Source organism: Salmo salar, chromosome 06, assembly GCF_965601325.2.
Source record: "Salmo salar chromosome 06, fSalSal1, whole genome shotgun sequence".
Lineage (NCBI taxonomy): Eukaryota > Metazoa > Chordata > Actinopteri > Salmoniformes > Salmonidae > Salmo > Salmo salar.
The window spans coordinates 48,580,450-48,602,887 of NC_138296.1; the positions used below are offsets into that span (position 1 = coordinate 48,580,450).

General features: G+C 41.5%; 1 protein-coding gene across 1 annotated transcript; it reads right to left on the bottom strand.

Annotated features, from left to right (window-relative positions):
- Positions 1 to 7: 7 nt before the first annotated feature.
- LOC106607470 (uncharacterized) lies at positions 8 to 17,815 on the bottom strand. Its single transcript, XM_014204452.3, has 8 exons — positions 17,581 to 17,815; positions 10,321 to 10,350; positions 8,342 to 8,662; positions 7,884 to 8,198; positions 4,555 to 4,851; positions 4,066 to 4,386; positions 3,738 to 3,866; positions 8 to 3,537 (listed from the first exon to the last, which is right to left on the bottom strand). Exons 1-8 carry the CDS (start codon positions 17,609 to 17,611, stop codon positions 3,203 to 3,205), a joined length of 1,779 nt encoding a protein of 592 aa, XP_014059927.1. The 5' UTR covers positions 17,612 to 17,815; the 3' UTR covers positions 8 to 3,202.
- Positions 17,816 to 22,438: the final 4,623 nt, after the last annotated feature.

A 22,438-nucleotide genomic window follows, 5' to 3' on the forward strand; every position in this document is an offset into this window, starting at 1 on the left:
ATGGAAAAAGTCAAGGGATGTGATTACTTTCTGAAGGCACTGCTTATGTAACCTTACAGAAGCGGGCATTGAACAGTTTTTGGCAGAAAAATTGCTGCAATGCGTGTACAACAAGTTGCTCTAGCATCTACTATTGATAGTTTGTTACAAAAACCTGTTCTGCAAAACCTGTTTTCTGAAAATGTTTTAGTGCCCTCAACTGTAAGTGTGTTCGCGGTCTCACTCACCCATGTGTTGAGATCAAAGCGAAGAACCGCATGCACGTTTGTTCATAGGCCTATTCTTTGCTAATTAGTGAGTTATTGCCCAGTTATAGCTCATTTCTGGTCAGCAATGGGGGAGTGATTGCTTCCTACAAGTGCACAAAACGTTTATATTTCTAGACATCTTTGAAGAGCGAGTCAGGTAAATTTCTTTTTTGATGTCTTAAAGGAGCAGTGTTGTATTTTGAGACAGGCTTGAATAAGCTAAGTAGCCAATAGGCAGAGGGTTGCATAACTTTTTGTCTGATTTGCTATAATAATAATAATAATAATGGTATGGGAATAATAATGCATTTTATTTTGCATTGAACATCAAACAAGACAATGCAACAACATTTTCAGTCACATCCTTGTCTGAAGGACAAGTGGCTAAACACATTGGCTGCTGCTGTAGGCTGTATCATGGAAATAACTATTGAAATAGCTGCTCTATGTTATTGATTGAGAAAATCCACCCCTTTACTGAACTTTGATAGGTAATTTGACTATTGACTAAGTTTTGAAACTTTAAAGGTGACATGAACATTTGATACAGATTTCTCAACTGAATGTAGGATTCATCCCTGAGTACTTTTATCCAATAAGCAGCTGTAACCTCTTACATCTAGGTGTTCCGCTAGCAGAACCCCGTTCCGCCAGCGGAACCCCTAGCCAACAGCCAATGGGATCGCATGGCGCGAAATACAAAAACAACTAAAATACCACAATTCAGTCTTCTCAAACATACGACTATTTTACACCATTTGAAAGATAAACCTCTCCTGAATCCAACCACGTTGTCCGATTTCAAAAAGGCTTTACAGCGAAAGCAAAACATTAGGAGAGTACATAGACCAAAATAACCACACAGCCATTTTCCAAGCAAGCATATGTCAATAAAACCCAAAACACAGCTAAATGAAGCACTAACCTTTGATGATCTTCATCAGATGACACTCCTAGGACATTATGTTATACAATACATGTATGTTTTGTTCAATCAAGTTCATATTTATATCCAAAAACAGCTTTTTACATTGGCGCGTGATGTTCAGAAAATGTATTCCCACCAAAAACTGCCGGTGAATTTACAAAAATACTCAAACGTTGACAAAATACATAACAATTATTTTAAGAATTATAGATACAGAACTCCTTTATGCAATCGCTGTGTCAGATTTTAAAATGGCTTTTCGGCAAAAGCACATTTTTTCAATATTCTGAGTACATACCTCAGACACCCGCCAAGTTCGGGGCAACCTAAACTCAGAATTAGTATTAGAAATATTGTATTACCTTTGCTGATCTTCGTCAGAATGCACTCCCAGGACTGCTACTTCCACAAGAAATGTTGTTTTTGTTCGAAATAATCCATAGTTATGTCCAAATACCTCCGTTTTGTCCGTGCGTTCAGGTCAGTATCCAAAGGGTAACGCGCGAGCGCAATTCGAGACACAAAAAGTCAAAATGTTCCATTACCGTACTTAGAAGCATGTCAAACGCTGTTTAAAATCTATTTATGGTATTTTTTACGTAAAATTGCATTAATTTTCCAACCGGACAATAGTGTATTCATTCAAGGAGGAAAAGAAAAAACAGCGTGCTCGCGGGAATGCGCATATCCAATCTCTTTGTCCTCAGGCAGACCACTCAGTAACTGAGCTCCTATATTCTGCCCAGAGACAGGAGAAGGCTCAATCCACTTTCTGAAGGCTTTAGACAGCCAATAGAAGCCTTAGAAAGTGCAACGTATCAGCACAGATACTGTAGTTTCGAAAGGGACTAGAAAGAAGAACTACATTTCTCAGATCCTACACTTCCTGGTTGACTTTTTCTCAGGTTTTTGCCTGCCATATGAGTTCTGTTATACTCAGACACCATTCAAACAGTTTTAGAAACTTCAGTGTTTTCTATCCAAATCACTAATAATATGCATATTCTCGTTTCTGGGCAAGAGTAGTAACCAGTTTAAAATCGGGTACGTTTTTTCATCCAGCCGGGAAAATACTGCCCCCTATCCATATCAGGTTTTAAAAACATTAATTTCAAGCAAAGCAGTGTTCTCCCTTTGTTGACAGATATGAAATTGAATTGCACGTTTTGCAAGTTAAACTCACCCATTGTCAGATAGGAGACTTCTCAATATATTGATCTTCATGTCAGAAATAAAGGAAGGTATTTTCTCTTGTAGAACCGAACAATCTTTCTGGTAAAACGTGTGATGACCAGTCTCTGTCGCAGATTGTCTGGTGAATCTACTGGTGATTTTACTCTTATACGAGGACGCATTTCCTGTGCACAGCTCCTCTGTCACTCCCTCATTTGTGCTGTTGCATCTAGGGTAGACAGTTTTGTTCTCAGTAAAGCCCATGTGCCTTGTAGGATTCATAGATAAACCAGGGAGAGTGAAAAGCGAGAGCTTGATGGTCTTAACCCACGGAAGTGGATTAGGAAGGCAAAGGCCCAAAATAGTGAGTCGAGTCACCTTTTACTTCCCAGTGCTCATATGATTTTTATGGTTGGACCTTTTCTCACTTGGTTGAACACCTTCTACTCCTCTTCAAAGAAGAAGTGGAGACATATAAAAGTTCAACTCAAAAGCACGCAATGAGAATCCTGTTCAGTTTAGTGCAAACAACCAACAGTTTATACATAATGCTAGTTCCTCAACAGCACTGGAACTGATCAAAGACACAGAAAGTGACACCCCACCAACGCATACAAAAAAACGACAGTTCGGAATTTGACCCAATGGCTCAAATATGCTGAACATTTCGATTGGTTACAAAAAGCTAAATAAAATGGAGCAATACCATTATGTCATATGTCTAATTTAAGTGTCAACTATAGCAACCGTAGTTGCTATACTATTGCATCTGAATTATTATTACTTAACTTTATTTACAAATCAATGTGTTGATGCCAATGAGTTACTTTAGTGACATACACTGTTACTTCTCCTAATAGTTTTGATAAATGTCTTCATTCACGTCATGTGCTACAACATTGTCATAGATTATACTAATGTCTCTGTCTTCCTCGTCGTCTGCACTATTCATTTTCTCATGAGACCCACCACAAACACGCTTTCTTCCATCGTTTCCCTCCCTTTCACCCTCCTCATTGAAACGGACATCCTCCGTTTTCCCATAGCTGTGCCCTTTTTCCTTCCCATTCTTCTTTTCACCCTTCCCCCGCTCCAGACTTCTCTCGTCACAGACGTTGTCAACATTCACATAGTCCTCCTCCTCTTCTACTTTGTTGTCCTTGCCTCTGTTGTGTCTGTTGTCAATACCTGTTGCATAACAATTGGCTCATTAATATTCGCAACAGGAAACTCTGGGGATAAAAAATAAATAAAAACATCCGAACAAAATGATGTCGACAAAAGTCTTTAAGTCAATTTTGAGATTCTGCTTAACGCAACTTTTCAAGCTCAAGGTGTTAAATAAGTTCAGATCCAGCCTTTATTTACAGTATAGTCATATCACTTACATTCACTCTGGTCAATCTCTGTAGATGGCTTTCTGCTCCTCCTGCTGACCAGACAGATGACTAGAAGAAGCAGAAACAGGAGTGCTACCCCACCAGTCCCTCCAGAGACAATGATGGGGACCATGAATGCTGAGGAAAAGGTAGGTATTTCAAGGTTTAGACCTACAGATCAAGACTTGTAGATGGCAAATTCATATGATATAAAAACAAAAAAAAGTGATGAAGGATGATAATTCATGTTACAATGCTGTGATATTTCTCTCTTAGGGGTGAATGTCACGTAAAAGCCATTTTGAAAAACTTTTTTTTAAAGCATGTGTTATTTTACCTCTAATGGTGACAGCTAGTTCATTCTTAGCCGACCTGAATGACCGGGTGGAGATGTTGACTCCATAGCTGCAGCTGTATTTCCCCTGGTCTGTATACTCCGCAACAGGGAAGTGGAAGGAGGCAGAGTGGTTGACTGCTGGCGTAGTCTCTGTTCTGTTGGACCCAGAGAAGTCCAGATAGAAGAGGCCTCCAGGATACTGTGGCTGAATGGAGCAGGTGATGGAGAAGCTGTGGCCCCTGATCACCTCTGGCCCATGAGGTTCCCAAAACATCCCTCCATTTGGAGGACTGAGAGAGATGTTGGGCTGTAGCAGGACCACTGGAAAGGAAGTAAACAGCAATATGACAGTAATGTGATTCCATTTTCACACCTTGAAACTGAGAAAGGTGTGTATGATGGACAAGGTAGTCCATCGCTCATCTCTATCAAGGCTATGAATCTTAAATATATAGATTAGGCAGCACTTGTTTCCAACTACCACCTCACCTTTAGTAACGTTGCTGTAAGGGGAGCTGATGGCTTGGCTGTTGGAGAGGGTTCTGTAGAGACAGCTGTAACTGCCCTGGTGTGAATCGTCCATCTTAAACTTTGTTAAAGTAGCCCTGGGCTGTGAGGATCCAACGGTCACATTCATGACGGAGTCTCCATTCAGATAGAAGATGAATTCCACAGCATTACAGAGGATACGGAATGGAAGAGTGCAGGTGAGTTGGACCTCCTCTCCATGCAAGAAGGCAGAATAGGACGGGTCTGTGTAGAGTGAAGGCTTCTGCAAGACAACACCTGTTGGTCAAAGAGATGTCATTTAGTCAGGCAACAGTAACCACAACCTGGGGTGCCTTCAGAAAGTATTTACACTCCTTTTTCCACATTTTGTTGTGTTTCAGCCTGATTTTAAAATAGATTAACATTGACATTTTGTGTCACTGGACTACAAACAATACTGTGTAATTATGTTTTCTGAGTTTTTTAAACAAATGAATATAAAATGAAAGCTGAAGTGTCTTGAGTCAATAAGTATTCAACCCCTTTGTTTTGGCAAGCCTAAATAAGTTCAGTAGTAAAAATTTGCTTAAGTCACATAAGTTGCATTCTGTGTGGAATAATTGTGTTCAACATGATTTTTGAATGACTACTTCATCTCTGTACCCTGCACATAAAACTATCTGTAAGGTCCCTCAGTCGAGCAGTGAACTTCATACACAGATTCAACCACAAATTCCAGGGAGGTTTTCCAACGCCTCGCAAAGAAGGGCACCTATTGTTAGATGGGTAAAAATAAAATAAAGCAGGCACTGAATATCCCTTTGAGCATGATGCAGTTATTAATTACACTTTGGATGGTGTATCAATACACCCACTCACCACTGGTGTCCCCCAGGGCTCTGTTCTAGGCCCTCTCCTATTCTCGCTATACACCAAGTCACTTGGCTCTGTCATATCCTCACATGGTCTCTCCTATCATTGCTATGCAGACTACACACAATTAATCTTCTCCTTTCCCCCTTCTGATAACCAGGCGGCGAATCGCATCTCTGCATGTCTGTCAGACATATCAGTGTGGATGACGGATCACCACCTCAAGCTGAACCTCGGCAAGACGGAGCTGCTCTTCCTCCCGGGGAAGGACTGCCCGTTCCATGATCTCGCCATCACGGTTGACAACTCCCTTGTGTCCTCCTCCCAGAGTGCTAAGAACCTTGGCGTGATCCTGGACAACACCCTGTCGTTCTCCACTAACATCAAGGCGGTGACCCGATCCTGTAGGTTCATGCTCTACAACATTCGCAGAGTACGACCATGCCTCACACAGGAAGCGGCGCAGGTCCTAATCCAGGCACTTGTCATCTCCCGTCTGGATTACTGCAACTCGCTGTTGGCTGGGCTCCCTGCCTGTGCCATTAAACCCCTACAACTCATCCAGAACGCCGCAGCCCGTCTGGTGTTCAACCTTCCCAAGTTCTCTCACGTCACCCCGCTCCTCCGCTCTCTCCACTGTCTTCCAGTTGAAGCTCGCATCCGCTACAAGACCATGGTGATTGCCTACGGAGCTGTGAAGGGAACGGCACCTCCATACCTTCAGGCTCTGATCAGGCCCTACACCCAAACAAGGGCACTGCGTTCATCCACCTCTGGCCTGCTGGCCCCCCTACCTCTGAGGAAGCACAGTTCCCGCTCAGCCCAGTCAAAACTGTTCGCTGCTCTGGCACCCCAATGGTGGAACAAGCTCCCTCACGACGCCAGGACAGCGGAGTCAATCACCACCTTCCGGAGACACCTGAAACCCCACCTCTTTAAGGAATACCTAGGATAGGATAAAGTAATCCTTCTAAACCCCCCCCCCCCCCTTAAAAGATTTAGATGCACTATTGTAAAGTGGTTGTTCCACTGGATATCATAAGGTGAATGCACCAATTTGTAAGTCGCTCTGGATAAGAGCGTCTGCTAAATGACTTAAATGTAATGTAAATGTAAAAAGATACAAGCGACCTTCCTAACTCAGTTGCTGGAGAGGAAGGAAACCGCTCAACGATTTCACCAGGAGGCCAACGAAGTGTGACTTTAAAACAGTTACATTGTTTAATGGCTGTAATAGGAGAAAACTGAGGATGGAACAACAACATTGTAGTTACTCCACAATAATAATCTAAATGACAGAGTGAAAAGAATGAAGCCTGTATAGAATACAAATATTCCAAAACATGCATCTTGTTTGCACTAAAGTAAAACTGCAAAAAATGTGGCAAATAAATGAACTTTATTTCTTGAATACAAAGTGTTATGTTTGGGGCTAATCCAACACAACACATCACTGAGTACAACTGGCTGCCTCATGTTATGGCAGTGGAGGCTAATGAGAGGAGGACGGCTCATTATAATGGCTGGAACCGAGCGAATGGAATGGCATCAAACACATTGAAACCATGTGTTTGATGTATTTGACACCATTCCGCTCCAGCCATTACCATGAACCCATCCTCCCCAATTAAGGTGCCACCAACCTCCAGTGTGTTATGGGTATGCTTGTCATCGGTAAGGACTAGGGAGTTTTTTAGGGAAGAAAAATAAACGAAATAGAGTTAAGCAATGGGAAAATCCTTGAGGAAACCTGGTTCAGTCTGCTTTCCAACAAACACTGGGAGGCAAATTAATCTTTCAACAGAACAATAACTTAAAACACAAAGCCAAATATACACAGGAGTTGCTTACCAAGACGACATTGAATGTAATATGCAAAAATTGTACCATCCAGGTGTGCAAAGCTCTTCGAGATTTACCCAGAAAAACTTACAGCTGTAATCACTGCCAAAGGCGATTCTAACATGTATTGACTCAGGGGTGTGAATACTTATGTAAATGAGATATTTCTGTATTTCATTTTCAATATATTTGAAACATTTCTAAAAACATGTTTTCCCTTAATCATTACGGGCTATTGTGTGTAGATGAGTGAGAGAAATAATCAATTTAATAAATGTTTAATTGAGGCTGTAACACAACAATGTGGTATATATATATAACTCAAAGGGTATGAATACATTCTGAAGGCACTGTATCTGCTCATCTTCATACTGTCTTAGACACATGCTCTGTTCTAGGCTGCCCCCATCTGGTCATATAGCACAAAGTCAGGCCTGGGTTAAGTTTCTTTGTGCAACGGTCAACTCTCCACTAGGTGGCAGAGCAGGCTATAATACTGCAGTAATATGCTTTTTAGGATTTTCTCTATGATGAGACCTTTCTGCACAATTCAAACCATTCAAACCAAATGCTGATAAAACTCAAGTCTAGACAAGGCAAAGAGACTCCCTTACCTGAACAAATAACACCTGCGTCGTTACCATGATTACAGTTATATGTTCCTCCTCCTGTGTGTGGGCACTGTGTGATGGAGCACTCCCAGCCAGAGCAGCCAACATCATCCTGCCAGATGGGCCCACTGCCCTGACCAAAGTAGGCCCTCTCTGGGGCACTATCAGCTCTCCCACAGCCAAGCTGTCTGCAAACCACAGCAGCGTCAGTCAAGTCCCACACGTCGTCACACACGGTTCGCCAGTGACCAGTTTGATAGACCTCCACCCTCCCAGAGCAGAGGTCACTCCCATTGACCAGTCTGATATTAGGTTTAACTAGGAATGAAATTAGAAAATTAAAGAGGAAATGGAAGCCTTGCAGTATAATATTCAACTAAATTGATGCCAAGTTGACACAACTAAAATCAAGGTATTTCTTCTTTTATCAACCACAATAGCAGCACAGTGACTTATCTTACCTGAGCAGAAAACACTGGCATCTTGAGCCTGTAAACAGTCATGGTGTTTCAATCCTCCATGTGAGCATTCTGTGAGGGAGCTCTCAGTGCCTTTACACCCAACATCATCCAGCCAAGTAGGCCTGCCACCACTACCCTGACCTATGTGGGCACTACCTTGGACACTCACAGCCCTCCCACAGCCCAGCTGGCCACACACCACATTGGCATCGTTTATGTCCCACCTCTGGCCACACACTCGTCCCCACTGGCCCTTGTAAAGAATCTCTACTGTCCCCGAGCAGCGACTAGTGCCGTTGACCAGCCTGATCTCTTCACCAGCTCACAAAGAGGAAAAGAAATGATAGGAAAAATGATTAATAATGATCAATAAGCAAATTAAAACTGTCGGTATGCTCAAAGATGATCTATTCAAAGTTTTGTTACAAACGTGCTACTTAATCTTTTTGGACTTATTTTATGTGTACTTTTAAATGATATTCAAACATGCTACTTAAAACCTTTTGGGGACTTGTGTTCACATGTACGCAGAACAAAAATGTAATGTTTTGGTCCCATGTATCATGAGCTGCAATAAACATCCCAGAAATGTTCCATATGCACAAAAAGCCTTTTCTTTCAAATTTTTGTACACAAATTTGTTTACATCCTTCTTAATGAGCATTTCTCCTTCACCAAGATAATCCATCCACATGACAGGTGTGTCATATCAAGCAGCTGATTAAACAGCATGATCATTACACAAGTGCCCCTTGTGCTGGAGACAGTAAAAGGCCACTTTAAAATATGTAGTTTTGTCACAAAACACAATGCCACAGTCGCCTCAAGTTTTGAGGGAGCGTGCAATTGTCATGCTGACTGCATGAATGTCCACCAGAGCTGTTGCCAGAGATTTAAACGTTAACTTCTCTGCCATAAGCAGTCTCCAACTTCGTTTTAGAGAATTTGGCAGTACGGCCAACCGGCTTCACAACCGCAGACGACGTGTAACTACACCAATCCAGGACCTCCACATCTGGCTTCTTCACCAGTGGGATCATCTGAGACCAGCCTCCCAGACAGCTGATGAAACTAGGTTTGTCAGAAACCGTCACAGGGAAGCTTATCTGAGTGTTCGTCGTCCTCCCCAGGGTCTTGACCTGACTGCAGTTCGGTGTCGTAACCGTCTTCAGTGGGCAAATGCTCACCTTCCCTGGCTGCTGGCACATGGGAGAAGTGTGCTCTTCACAGATGAATCCCGGTTTCAACTGTACCAGGAAGATGGCAGACAGCGTTTAACGCATTGTATGGGCGAGCGGTTTGCTGATGTCAACGTTGTGAACAGAGTGCCCCATGGTGGCGGTGGGGTTATGGTATGGGCAGGCATAAGCTACGGACAATGAACACAATATAGTTTTATCGATGGCAATTTGAATGCACAGAGATACCGTGACGAGATCCTCATTGTTGTTCCATTCATCCGCCGCCATCAACTCATCTTTCAGCATGATATTGCACGGCCCCATGTCGCAAGGCTCTGTACACAATTCCTGGAAGTTGAAATTTTCACAGTTCTTCCATGGTCTGCATACTCACCAGACATGTCACCCATTGAGCACGTTTGGGATGCTCTGGATCTATGTGTACGGCAGCATTTTCCAGTGCCTGCCAATATGCAGCAACTTTGCACATTCACTGAAGAGGAGTCGGACAACATTCCATAGGCCACAATCAACAGCCTGAAAGAAATATGTCGCGCTGCATGAGGCAAGTGGTGGTCACACCAGATACTGACTGGTTTTCTGATCCACGCCCCTACCTTTTATTTTTAAGGTATCTGTGACCAACTGATGCATATTTGTATTCCCAGTCATGTGAAACCCATAGATTAGGGGCTAATGAATGTATTTCAATTGACTGATTTCCTTGTATGAACTGCAACTCAATAAAATCGTTGAATGTTGTGTTTATATTTTCGTTCAGTGTAAATAAACACTTACCTGCCAATGAACACAACACCATTTGATGAGCTGTTGGGGAGAAACACAGACAACCAAAACATTACAATTGAATACACATTTCCTGAGGTTGACATTTCTAAATGGATAACGCCTTACTATAACATCCAGTAAAAAAATCACAAGGTTTTTATGTTTGCCCATTAACTCATGAACTGTTATTGCTACATTTGTAAATGTTATAACGCTTTATGTAGATCGTTATTGACACATTCATAAACAACTTTAAATGTAAACCAAGCAAACAAACAATGTTTCCATGTGCTGTTGTGGTATTTACACCATTTGTAAAGCCAGATGGTTATACAGTGCAGTCGGAAAGTATTGACACCCCTTAATTTATTCTAAAATTGATGAAATAATTTGTCTTCCTAATCAATCTACACACCATACCCCATAATGACAAAATCGAAAACAGGTTTAGACATTTTTGCTAATTTATTCAAAATAAAAACAGACATACCTTATTTAAATAAGTATTCAGACCCTCTCCTACGAGACTCGAAATTGAGCTCAGGTGCATCATGTTTCAATTGATCATCCTTGAGATTTTTGTACAACTTGATTGGAGTCCAGCGGTGGTAAACTAAATTCATTGGACATGATTTGGAAAGACACACAACTGTCTATATAAAGGTCCCACAGTTGACATTGCATGTCAGAGCAAAAACGAAGACATGAGGTTGAAGGAATTGTCCGTAGACCTCCGAGACAGGATTGTGTCGAGGCACAGATCTGGGTAAGGGTACCAAAAAATGTCTGCAGCATTGAAGGTCCCCAAGAACACAGTGGCCTCCATCATTCTTAAATTATGTTTTGAAGCACCAAGACTCTTCCTATAGCTGGCCGCCTGGCCTAACTGAGCAAATGGGGGTGAAGGGCCTTGGTCAGGGCGGTGACCAAGAACCCGATGGTCACTCTGACAGAGCTCCAGAGTTCCTCTTCGGAGATGGGAGAACCTTCCAGAAGGACAACAATCTCTGCAGCAGTCCACCAATAAGGCCTTTATGGTAGAGTGGCCAGACGGAAGCCGCTCCTCAGTAAAAGGTACATTACAGCCCGTTTGGAGTCTGCCAAAAGGCACCTAAAGGACTCTGAGACCATGAGAAACAAGATTCTCTGGTCTAATGAAACCAAGATGGAACTCTTTGGCCTGAATGCCAAGTGTCACGTGTGGAGGAAACCACGCACCGATCATCACCTGGCCAATACCATCTCTATGGTGAATCATGGTGGTGGCAGCATCATGCTGTGAGGATGTTTTTCAGCGTCAGGGACTGGGAGACTAGTCAGGATCGAGGGAAAGATGAACGAAGCAAAGTACAGAGAGATCCTTGATGAAAACCTGCTCCAGAGAGAGCTCAGGACCACAACCAAGACAACGCAGGAGCTGCTTCGGGACACTTCTCTGAATGTCCTTGAGTGGCCCAGCCAGAGCTCGGACTTGAACCCAATCGAGCATCTCTGGAGAGACCTGAAAATAGCTGTGCAGCATCCATTTATCCTGACACAGCTTGAAACGATCTGGAGAGAAGAACGGGAGAAACTCCCCAAATACAGGTGTGCCAAGCTTGGAAAATGTGGAAAAAGTGAAGTGGTCTGAATACTTTCTGAATGCACTGTCTGTCAAGCTCAATAATTTCCTTTGTGAAACTGCCCTGTTAGAGATGTACTTCTCATGTAGAGCAGTTGACTTGTTGTGGTTAACACTTGCCAGAGTCACACACCAACAGTTTGCTATACAAGTGAAACTTTTACATTTTTAGAATCAGTTTCACACAATATGGCACTCTTCCTTTGTTTAAAATTGGCTAATCCTGCTTTCTGCAAAATGCTATTAAATGACTCTCAACACTTTACTTTGTGAAAAAGTTTCTCCACTTGATGTTGACTAATGTTATTTCCTTATATAATATGTCAGCAGTGTTGGAGAACTATTCTGAAAATATAGTTTACGAAGCTACCAATTATGTTACACTGGAGGAAGAAGTTGAGCTACTGTAAAGCTGCCGTTGAGAGAAATATAGTTCGCGTAACTAAAGTTACTTTGAAAAAGTAATTCATTACATCAAAACGTCCTCCTGAAAAATTATCATATGTAAATCTGAAATGTCATGTAACACAAAATGTAAAAAAAAAAAAACATGACTGGAAGAATACTTAACTCTAGAGTCAGATGTTAACAGTGTAGGGAGATCTATGTTAGCCAGATAGGAGAGTGCATCGGCTTAGCCCAGTGGTTCAGGACAGAAAAAAAAGACAGTGGGTAGTTTCAGGAGTTAGCTACACCGCTACATGTCAAAAGAGTAAATAACTACTGAAAATAAGATTTTAATTTGGATAAACTACCACCAAGCTAATGCAAAACGTATGTCAGATATAGCTTGTGTTACATTTACTGAGATTCTAGTTTCTAGTTCTAGATTCTAGTTGGAGGACTTGGTGGAAAATATAAAAAATGATATACAGTGCCTTGCAAAACAATTCACCCCCTATTTTGTTGCATTACAACCTGTAATTTAAATGGATTTTTATTTGGATTTCATGTAATGGACATACACTAAATAGTCCAAATTGGTGAAGTGAAATGAAAAAAAATACTTTTTACAAAATTAAACAAAATAAAAACAGAAAAGTGGTGCGTGCATATGTATTCACCCCAGTTGCTATGAAGCCCCTAAATAAGATCTGGTGCAACCAATTACCTTCAGACGTCACATAATTAATTAAATAAAGTCCACCTGTGTGCAATCTAAGTGTCACATGATCTGTCACATGATCTCAGTATATATACACCTGTTCTGAAAGGCCCCAGAGTCTGCAACACCACCAAGCAAGGGGCACCACCAAGCAAGGGGCACCACCAAGCAAGCAGCACCATGATGACCAAGGAGCTCTCCAAACAGGTCAGGGACAAAGTTGTGGAGAAGTACAGATCAGGGTAGGGTTATAAAAAAAATATCAGAATCTTTGAACATCCCACGGAGCACCATATAATCCATTATTAAAAAATGGAAAGAATATGGCACCACAACAAACCTGCCAAGACAGGGCCGCCCACTAAAAATCACAGATCAGGTAAGGAGGGCATTAATCAGAGAGGCAACAAAGAGACGAAAGATAACCCTGAAGGAGCTGCAAAGCTCCATAGCAGAGATTGGATTATCTGTCCATAGGACCACTTTAAGCCGTACACTCCACAGTGCTGGGCTTTATGGAAGAGGGGCCAGAAAAAAGCCATTGCTTAAAGAAAAAAATAAGCAAACACGTTTGGTGTTCGCCAAAAGGCATGTGGGAGATTCCCAAAACATAAGAGAAGGTACTCTGACTAAAATTGAGCTTTTTGGCCATCAAGGAAAACGCTATGTCTGGCACAAACCCAACACCTCTCATCACCCTGAGAACACCATGGGGATGTTTTTCATCATCAGGGACTGGGAAACTGGTCATAATTGAAGGAATGATGGATGGCGCAAAATACAGGGAAATTCTTGAGGGAACCTGTTTCAGTCTTCCAGAGATTTGAGACTGGGACGGAGGTTCATCTTCCAGCAGGAAAATGACCCTAAGCATACTGCTAAAGCAACATTCAAGCGGTTTAAGGGGGAACATTTAAATGTCTTGGGATGGCCTAGTCAAAGCCCAGACCTCAATCCAATTGAGAATCTGTGGTATGACTTAAAGATTGCTGTACACCAGCAGGAACCCATCCAACTTGAAGGAGCTGGAGCAGTTTTGCCTTGAAGAATGGTCAAAAATCCCAGTGGCTAGATGTGCCAAGCTTATAGAGACATATCCCAAGAGACTTGCAGCTGTAATTGTTGCAAAAGGTGGCTCTACAAAGTATTTACTTTGGGGGGGTGAACAGTTAGGCACGCTCAAGTTTTCAGTTTTTTTGTCTTATTTCTTGTTTTTTTTCACAATAAAAAATATTTTGCATCTTCGAAGTGGTAGGCATGTTGTGTAAATCAAATGATACAACCCCCCCAAAAAACTATTTTAATTACAGGTTGTAAGGCAACAACATAGGAAAAATGCCAAGGGGTGAATACTTTCGCAAGGCACTGTATATATACAGTACCAGTCAAAAGTTTGGACACAACTATTCATTCCAGGGTTTTTCTTTATTTTTACTATTTTCTATATTGTAGAATAATAGTGAAGACATCAAAACTATGAAAAAAACATGGGATGGGATCATGTAGTAACCAAAAAAGTGTAAACCAATCAAAATATATTTTAAATTTGAGATTCTTCAAAGTAGCCATCCTTTGCCTTGATGACAGTTTTGCACACTCTTGGCATTTTCTCAACCAGCTTCAACTGGAATGCTTTTCCAACAGTCTTGAAGGAATTCCCACATATGCTTAGCACTTGTTGGCTGCTTTTCCTTCACAGCAGTCCAACTCCATCCCAAACCATCTCAATTGGGTTGAGATTGGGTGGTTGTGGAGGCCAGGTCATCTGATGCAGCACTCCATCACTCTCCTTCTTGGTAGCATTATTTGTAGCATTACTTCTGTGGCGGAATTGTATATAATAGTTTAAGTTGAAAAGTACGGATTAATGCGTCAATTGTTGTTTTGTATGTCAGTTCATAAACCCGATGCCATTGCATTGGGACAAAAACATCTGTTCCCAACTTCTTGAAATTTATGCGAGAGATGTCAAACCTTTCGATCTTAAGTCATTTTAAGACATTTGTGGTTTTTAATTGGAGGACGACAATCTACTTCATTCATTTCTTTTTTTCCCATGGTGTTTATACTTGCGTACTATTGTTTGTACAGATAAACGTGGTACTTTTAAGCGTTTGGAAATTGCTCCCAAGGATTAACCAGACTTGGCTGATTTCTTTTGATTTTCACATGATGTCAAGCAAAGGGGCACTGAGTTTGAAGGTAGGCCTTGAAATACATCCACAGGTACACCTACAATTGACTCAAATGATGTCAATTAGCCTATCAAAAGCTTTTAAAGCCATGACATCATTTTCTGGAATTTTCCAAGCTGTTTAAAGGCACAGTCAACTTAGTGTATGTAAACTTCTGACCGACTGGAATTGTGATACAGTGAGTTATAAGTGAATTTATTTGTCTGTAAACAATTGTTGGAAAAATGATTTGTGTCATGCACAAAGTAGATGTCCTAACCCACTTGCCAAAACTATAGTTTGTTAACAAGAAATTTGTGGAGTGGTTGAAAAACAAGTTTTAATGACTCCAACCTAAGTGTATGTAAGCTTCCGACTTCAACTGTATATCCACAGTAAAACGAGTCCTATATTGACATAACCTGAAAGGCCACTCAGCAAGGAAGAAGCCACTGCTCCAAAATCGCCATAAATAAGCCAGACTACGGTTTGCAACTGCACATGGGGACAAAGATTGTACTTTTTGGAGAAATGTCCTCTGATCTGATGAAACAAAAATAGAACTGTTTGGCCATAATGACCGTCGCTATGTTTGGAGGAAAAAAGGGGTGGCTTGCAAGCCGAAGAACACCATCCCAACCATGAAGCATGGGGGTGGCAGCATCATGTTGTGGGGGTGCTTTGCTGCAGGAGGGACTGGTGTACTTCACAAAATAAATAGCATCATGAGGTGGAAAATTATGTGGATATATTGAAGCAACATCTCAAGACATCAGTCAGAAAGTTAAAGCTTGGTCGCAAATGGGTCTTCCAAATGAACAATGACCCCAAGCATACTTCCAAAGTTGTAGCAAAATGGCTTAAGGACAACAAAGTCAAGGTATTGGAGTGGCCATCACAAAGCCGTGACCTCAATCCTATAGAACATTTGTGGGCAGAACTGAAAAAGCGTGTGCGAGCAAGGAGGCCTACAAACCTGACTCAGTTACACACCTGACTCAGTTACACCAGCTCTGTCAGGAGGAATGGGCCACAATTCATCCAACTTATTGTGGGAAGCTTGTGGAAGGCTACCAGAAACGTTTGACCCAAGTTAAACAATTTAAAGGCAATGCTACCAAACACTAATTGAGTGTATGTAAACTTCTGATCCACTGGGAATGTGATGAAAGAAATAAAAGCTGCAATAAATCATTCTCTCTACTATTATTCTGACATTTCACATTCTTAAAATAAAGTGATGATCCTAACTGACCTAAGACAGGGAATTTTTACTAGGATTAGTCAGGAATTGTGAAAACTGAGTTTAAATGTATTTGTCTAAGGTGTATGTAAACTTCTGACTTCAACTGTTTGTCACTTCCTTTGGTTCCTTCCCCAGGTGTTTCTGTGTCAGTTCTGTGCATTGTTCGTGTTTCTTATTTTTGTATTATGTTGTGTTTATTTATTTAAACACTCACTCACTGAACTCGCTTCCCGACTCTCAGCACACATCGTTACATGCGCTTTTGTATCAGTATACGTATGTTAATTGCTTGTGTGACAATTTTTACCATCCTTATTCACAATCTGATTCATAAACATGATACCTTTCTTGTACATTTGTTCAAATAAATTGTTTTCAGTACATTGGAGTTTAGCCATATTGTTTTCTGTAATATTTGTTCTGCCTCTTCATTTAAAAGGAGGATACTTTAAACAGGGTTCCATTGTCAATCCACCGAAAATGATTGGTTTTAATCTGTATAACACCAAAAAGCCCCCTTTAGAACATTGGATGTGCCTCTTTTAGTAGCCTGCTGGAAAAACAGACTCCTCGAGTCAGTACAGCCATGAATAAATATGTAAACTGCGATATCACTAGAGAATTAATCAGTGTAATTTTCCCGTAGATGGACAGGTGTTTCCCTCTCCACGGTTTCAAGATCCTATCTATTTTGATAGGTTTTCTATCAAAGTTAATAATTGCAAGATTGCACAACCTTTCTGGGATATGTACACCAAGCACATCAACTTCTAACTTGTAAGTCCCAGCTGTGTGAGACTAGAAAGCGGTAATGAGAACTGGAAATAGGAATGAGTCCTTTGTTCTAGGTTGGTTTGATTTTGTGACTCTGAAACAAGTCATTCGTTAGCAACGTTCATGGATACCAGAATCCACAAATTAGCCTGTTAAAATTGCGTTGCAGACATTAATATCCAATATATACATCCTAAGCTATTGAAACAAGGCTACGCTGGACAGAGACAATATCATACTGTACTTGGATAAAGCAGAAGTCACAGATACCAATCTATATATAGTATATTGTTGTTCATGTAAGGCACTTGAAAGACCTTTATGAAAACTTAGTTACTGTAATGCTCACCTAATGCCATAAAGAGTAGAATTGTCACCATCTTGATCCTTGTAATGTCCTCCAATATCAGGTAAGATTATCGCCAACACTTGGCAGTAAATTATTGCAATATTTACCCCAGATTTAACTGTTTTCAAGTTACAATACAAATGATGAGCAAAACTAAAATTCTGATGAACCAAAATTGAGAGGCTCTGGCAATGCTACCTCCATGTACAAGAGATCAATGTGTGATCTTCTACAAGTTTCCGGTGTTAGAGTTACAATGACAGAGAAGAGCATATACTGTCACAAAACAGGAAATCCTGGCCCATTAATGTGGTTATTCTCAGGTCTGGTCACCGATTCCACCCAACGCCCACAACACTGAGCTCACCGGCACTTACCCCATTTGTTGGATTTTTTAAACCAAGAATATGAGACGCATAAAGCACGATGATTGACCTATATATATATATGTATGTTTTAAACTAGACTGAGGGGCCCAAAAAACATTACAGAACCCCCCGTCCCAAAAAGTTTTTTGATTATAAACCCTTAAAATGTTGTCACCACCGATAAAGCTACGATAATCGATAATTTCAATAAGCATTTTTCTACGGCTGGCCATGCTTTCCACCTAGCTACACCTACCCCAGCCAACATCTCAGCACCCCCTGTAGCAACTTGCCCTGGTCATGGGTGTACCTCAGCCACGCTCAAGGTCCTAAATGATATCATAACTGCCAATGATAAAAAACGGTACTGTGCAGCCATCTTCATCGACCTAGCCAAGGCTTTCGACTCTGTCAATCACCGCACTCTTATCGGCAGACTCAATAGCCATAGCTTCTCAAATGACTGCCTCGCCTGGTTCACCAACTACTTCTCAGATAGAGTTCAGTGTGTCAAATCGGAGGGCCTGTTGTCTGGACCTCTGGCAGTCTCTATGGGGGTGCCACAGGGTTAGATTTTTGGGCCGACTCTTTTCTCTGTATACATCAATGATGTCGCTCTTGCTGCTGGTGATTCTCTGATCCACCTCTACGCAGACGACACCATTCTGTATACATCTGGCCCTTCTTTGGTCACTATGCTAACAAACCTTCAAACGAGCTTCAATGCCATACAACACTCCTTCCAAGGCCTGCAACTGCTTTTAAATGGAAGTAAAACTAAGTGCATGCTCTTCAACCGATTGCTGACTAGCATCACATTTCTGGACGGTTCTGACTTAGAATATGTGGACAACTACAATTACCTAGGTGTCTGGTTAGACTGTAAACTCTCCTTCCAGACTCATATTAAACATCTCCAATCCAAAATTAAATCTAGAATTGGCTTCCTATTTCGCCACAAAGCCTCCTTCACTCATGCTGCCAAACATACCCTCATAAAACTGACTATCCTACCGATCCTTGACTTCGGCGATGTCATTTACAAAATAGCCTCCAACACTCCACTCAGCAAATTGGATGTAGTCTATCACAGTGCCATTTTGTCACTAAAGCCCAATATACCACCTACCACTGCGACCTGTACGCTCTCGTTGGCTGGCCCTCACTACATATTTGTCACCAAACCCACTGGCTCCAGGTCATCTATAAGTCTATGCTAGGTAATGCGCCGCCTTATCTCAGCTCACTGGTCACCATAACAACACCCACCCGTAGCTCACGCTCCAGCAGGTATATTTCACTGGTCATCCCCAAAGCCAACACTTACTTTGGCCGCCTTTCCTTTCAGGTCTCTGCTGCCAATGACTGGAACGAACTGCAAAAATCACTGAAGCTGGAGTCTTATATCTCCCTCTCTAACGTTAAGCATCAGCTGTCAGAGCAGTTTACCGATTACTGTACATAGCCAATCTGTAAATAGCACACCCAACTACCTCATCCTCATAGAACTACTTACCCTCTTGCACCCCAGTATCTCTACATGCACATCATCATCTGCACATCCATCACTCCAGTGTTAACGCTAAATTGTAATAATTTCACCTCTATGGCCTATTTATTGCATACCTCCCTACTCTTCTACATTTGCACACACTGTACATAGATTTTTCTATTGTGTTATTGACCGTACGTTTGTTTATGTGTAACTCTGTTGTTTTTGTCGCACTGCTTTGCTTTATCTTGGCCAGGTCATAGTTGTAAATGAGAACTTGTTCTCAACTGGCCTACCTGGTTAAATAAAATTAAAACAAAATAAAAATGAAAGGGTCTCTCAATAACAAAAAATACGTTTTTGGAACATGACCTGCTATAGTCCCAGGTCCACTGAAATGCTGCTCTTAAAGTCCCACCACAATCTTATATTCAGCCTAATGGTGGACCCACACCCAGTTAAGAAACATTTAAAAACACGCACAGACAGGGTTCTTTATAAAATGTTATTCTATTCTGTGCTGGCTCCATCTGTAGTCATGACTTCTGGCTGTCCATGCCTGAGGGGTGGCAGTGGACCCCCGTCTAAGGGGAGGGTGCAGGGGGGCTGCCGCGGGCTGAGCTGCGGGACAGGCTGCGCAGCTGCCTGGTGGGGCCCCTCTTCCGCTGGAATCGGCCCCCTGGCTCTCCAGACCCTATGACTTTTCCACCATCTCCAGGATGAGAGGAGGCATGGAGCCTGGGATATCCATCTTCAGAGAGTGATCACTCACTCCAGTCCTGGAGGAGGAGAAGGAAGAAGGGATAGCACTTTGTGACATCGGCTGATATAAAAAGGGCTTTATAAATACGTTTGATTGATTGATTGATTGATTGATTGATTGATTGATTGATTGATTGATTGATTGATTGAAGGGAGAAAGAGAGAGAGAGAGGATCAAGACAGGCCATGTGTTGTGTTCCAAAATGTTCTGCCACTACAGTCTCAAATTCGAGCGCCTTTGGAAATGTTCGTAATAATCACATTTCTCCTCAAGTTTAGAGATGGCATCTTCCAACTTCTTGTATTTTTGGTCCACTTCCACATGGACGTCCAGGATGGCAGCCTGGTGGTCAGCATGGTCTTTTTCTAACTTTGTCACTCGTCCCTTTGTGACTTTCTGGTCTTCGTGGAGTTAATCGACCAGTACATCAATTTTGCTGAGGCGTTCAGAAAGTGTCTCTTGGATTTTTGTTATACCCTTGTCCATCTTCATTCTGAACCATGCTGGTGCTTCTTCCGAGCTAGCATCCGCCGAGGCCGAAAGGAGGGCTGTCAGAGAGGGGCATTTTTACATGCCTCGTCTGAGGCTTTGACATATTGGGCATCCTTTGCTTTGGCGATACAATAGATCTTTTAACATCCAACTCACTATTAACGAACAGGTAAACATGTCAAAATGCCTTCAAATTGTTCGAAAGTTCGAGGGCGCTACGCAGACGCGTGTTGTTAGAGCGTCGCCATTGCCGGAAGTCGGGCTAAACTATCTTGATTGCAATGAAAAAAAACAAAAGGATAAAACAGAAGATCAGTTGATCACTCGTTGTTACCGTGTCAAGTGATTATGATACCAGACAGCTACATTTTCACTTGATATCATACCATTTTCTTTTAAAGACAGTTAAGTTATTTACATTCATCAGCCTTGGTTTCTGATGCTCCTGATAGGTTGATATGTCATTGGGGCGGAAGTAGAGAATCTAGAATATTGAATGAATATTTAGCTGCCGATAATTTTGCGGCCATCAGTGGTTGCAATTTGCCCTAAGCCAATATTAGACATTATTATGAAGGGAAAAAAATCTCTCAATATCAGAGATTTTGATATAATGACGAGAAACCTATGTCTCCACCGTAACAATGGGATTCCTTTTCCACAGAGCGGAATGGACAGCTGTCGAGCTCCAGCCTATTTCTCTCTTTTTTTGAATATTCAATGAGTGTTGTTGATGTCAACCACCTGTATTCAATAGAGAGCTACTATGCTACTGTCCTCATGTCATTAATATGCATAGCTATCTCAGGAACTCCGATCAAAGTTGTCGGGATGTCACGTGTCCTACATATATCAGTACACTTGTAACGACCTAAGCGTTACCAAACTTCTATTCGATCAAATAAATCTCACGTACAAAATAAGCCATTACATTTTTGTTGTTGACCAAATCGACACTCATTGACCTCCATACAAAAACTCCTCGATTAGTGAGCAAAAGAAACAAAACAACGCCACCTGCTGGAGAAGACAGATTTTTGGCCCAGTTATCCCTCTCCCTTCGTCTCTTCCTCTCTGTCTTAATGAACTTGACATGTCCATCAAACATGCACAACATTATGGAATTGCTGCTAGTTGAGCATACTAAGGGCAATTAATCCATTTGATAGAGTTTAGGTTCTGGTTTTAAATTTAGGGGTGGTTTATCAGATTTTTTTCAGATAAATTCTAATTTGTCTGACAACGGGAGTTGTGGCCTAGTTTTTGTCCTCTTGTATGTGGCAGTCAATCATTTTGGGAATAAAGGAGGAATATCTACCACTGTTAAAGAGAAAGATCTCCCTATCAAAAAAGGGGAATAATCTGGAAACAGCATTTTTAAAAACTCTATAAATTCCAACACTAACTTACATTAGACATATTTATTTAACTAGGCAAGTCAGTTAAGAATAAATTCTTATTTTCAATGACGGCCTAGGAACAGTGGGTTAACTGCCTGTTCAGGGGCAGAACGACAGATTTGTATCTTGTCAGCTCGGGGATTTGAACTTGCAACCTTTCGGTTACTAGTCCATAGCTCTAACCACTAGGCTACCCTGTCGCCCCGTATACAAATGCTAATTAGCAAATTTTATTTCATGTCTAGACAGCCATTGGTTGCAAATAGTATACATATTGTAAAACCAATCAAGTCCGTTCCCTCTCAAATTCACATTTTGTGTGAGAGAATATGGCTAGTGATTT

Excerpts from the sequence above, each read along its gene's own strand:
- LOC106607470 (XM_014204452.3), bottom strand. The coding sequence starts at position 17,611 with ATGGTGACAATTCTACTCTTTATGGCATTAG. Across the intron at positions 8,199-8,341 it reads TGCCAGTGTTTTCTGCTCAG|TTAAACCTAATATCAGACTG; the intron begins GTAAGATAAGTC and ends TTTCATTCCTAG. Across the intron at positions 4,852-7,883 it reads CGCAGGTGTTATTTGTTCAG|GTGTTGTCTTGCAGAAGCCT; the intron begins GTAAGGGAGTCT and ends TTTGACCAACAG.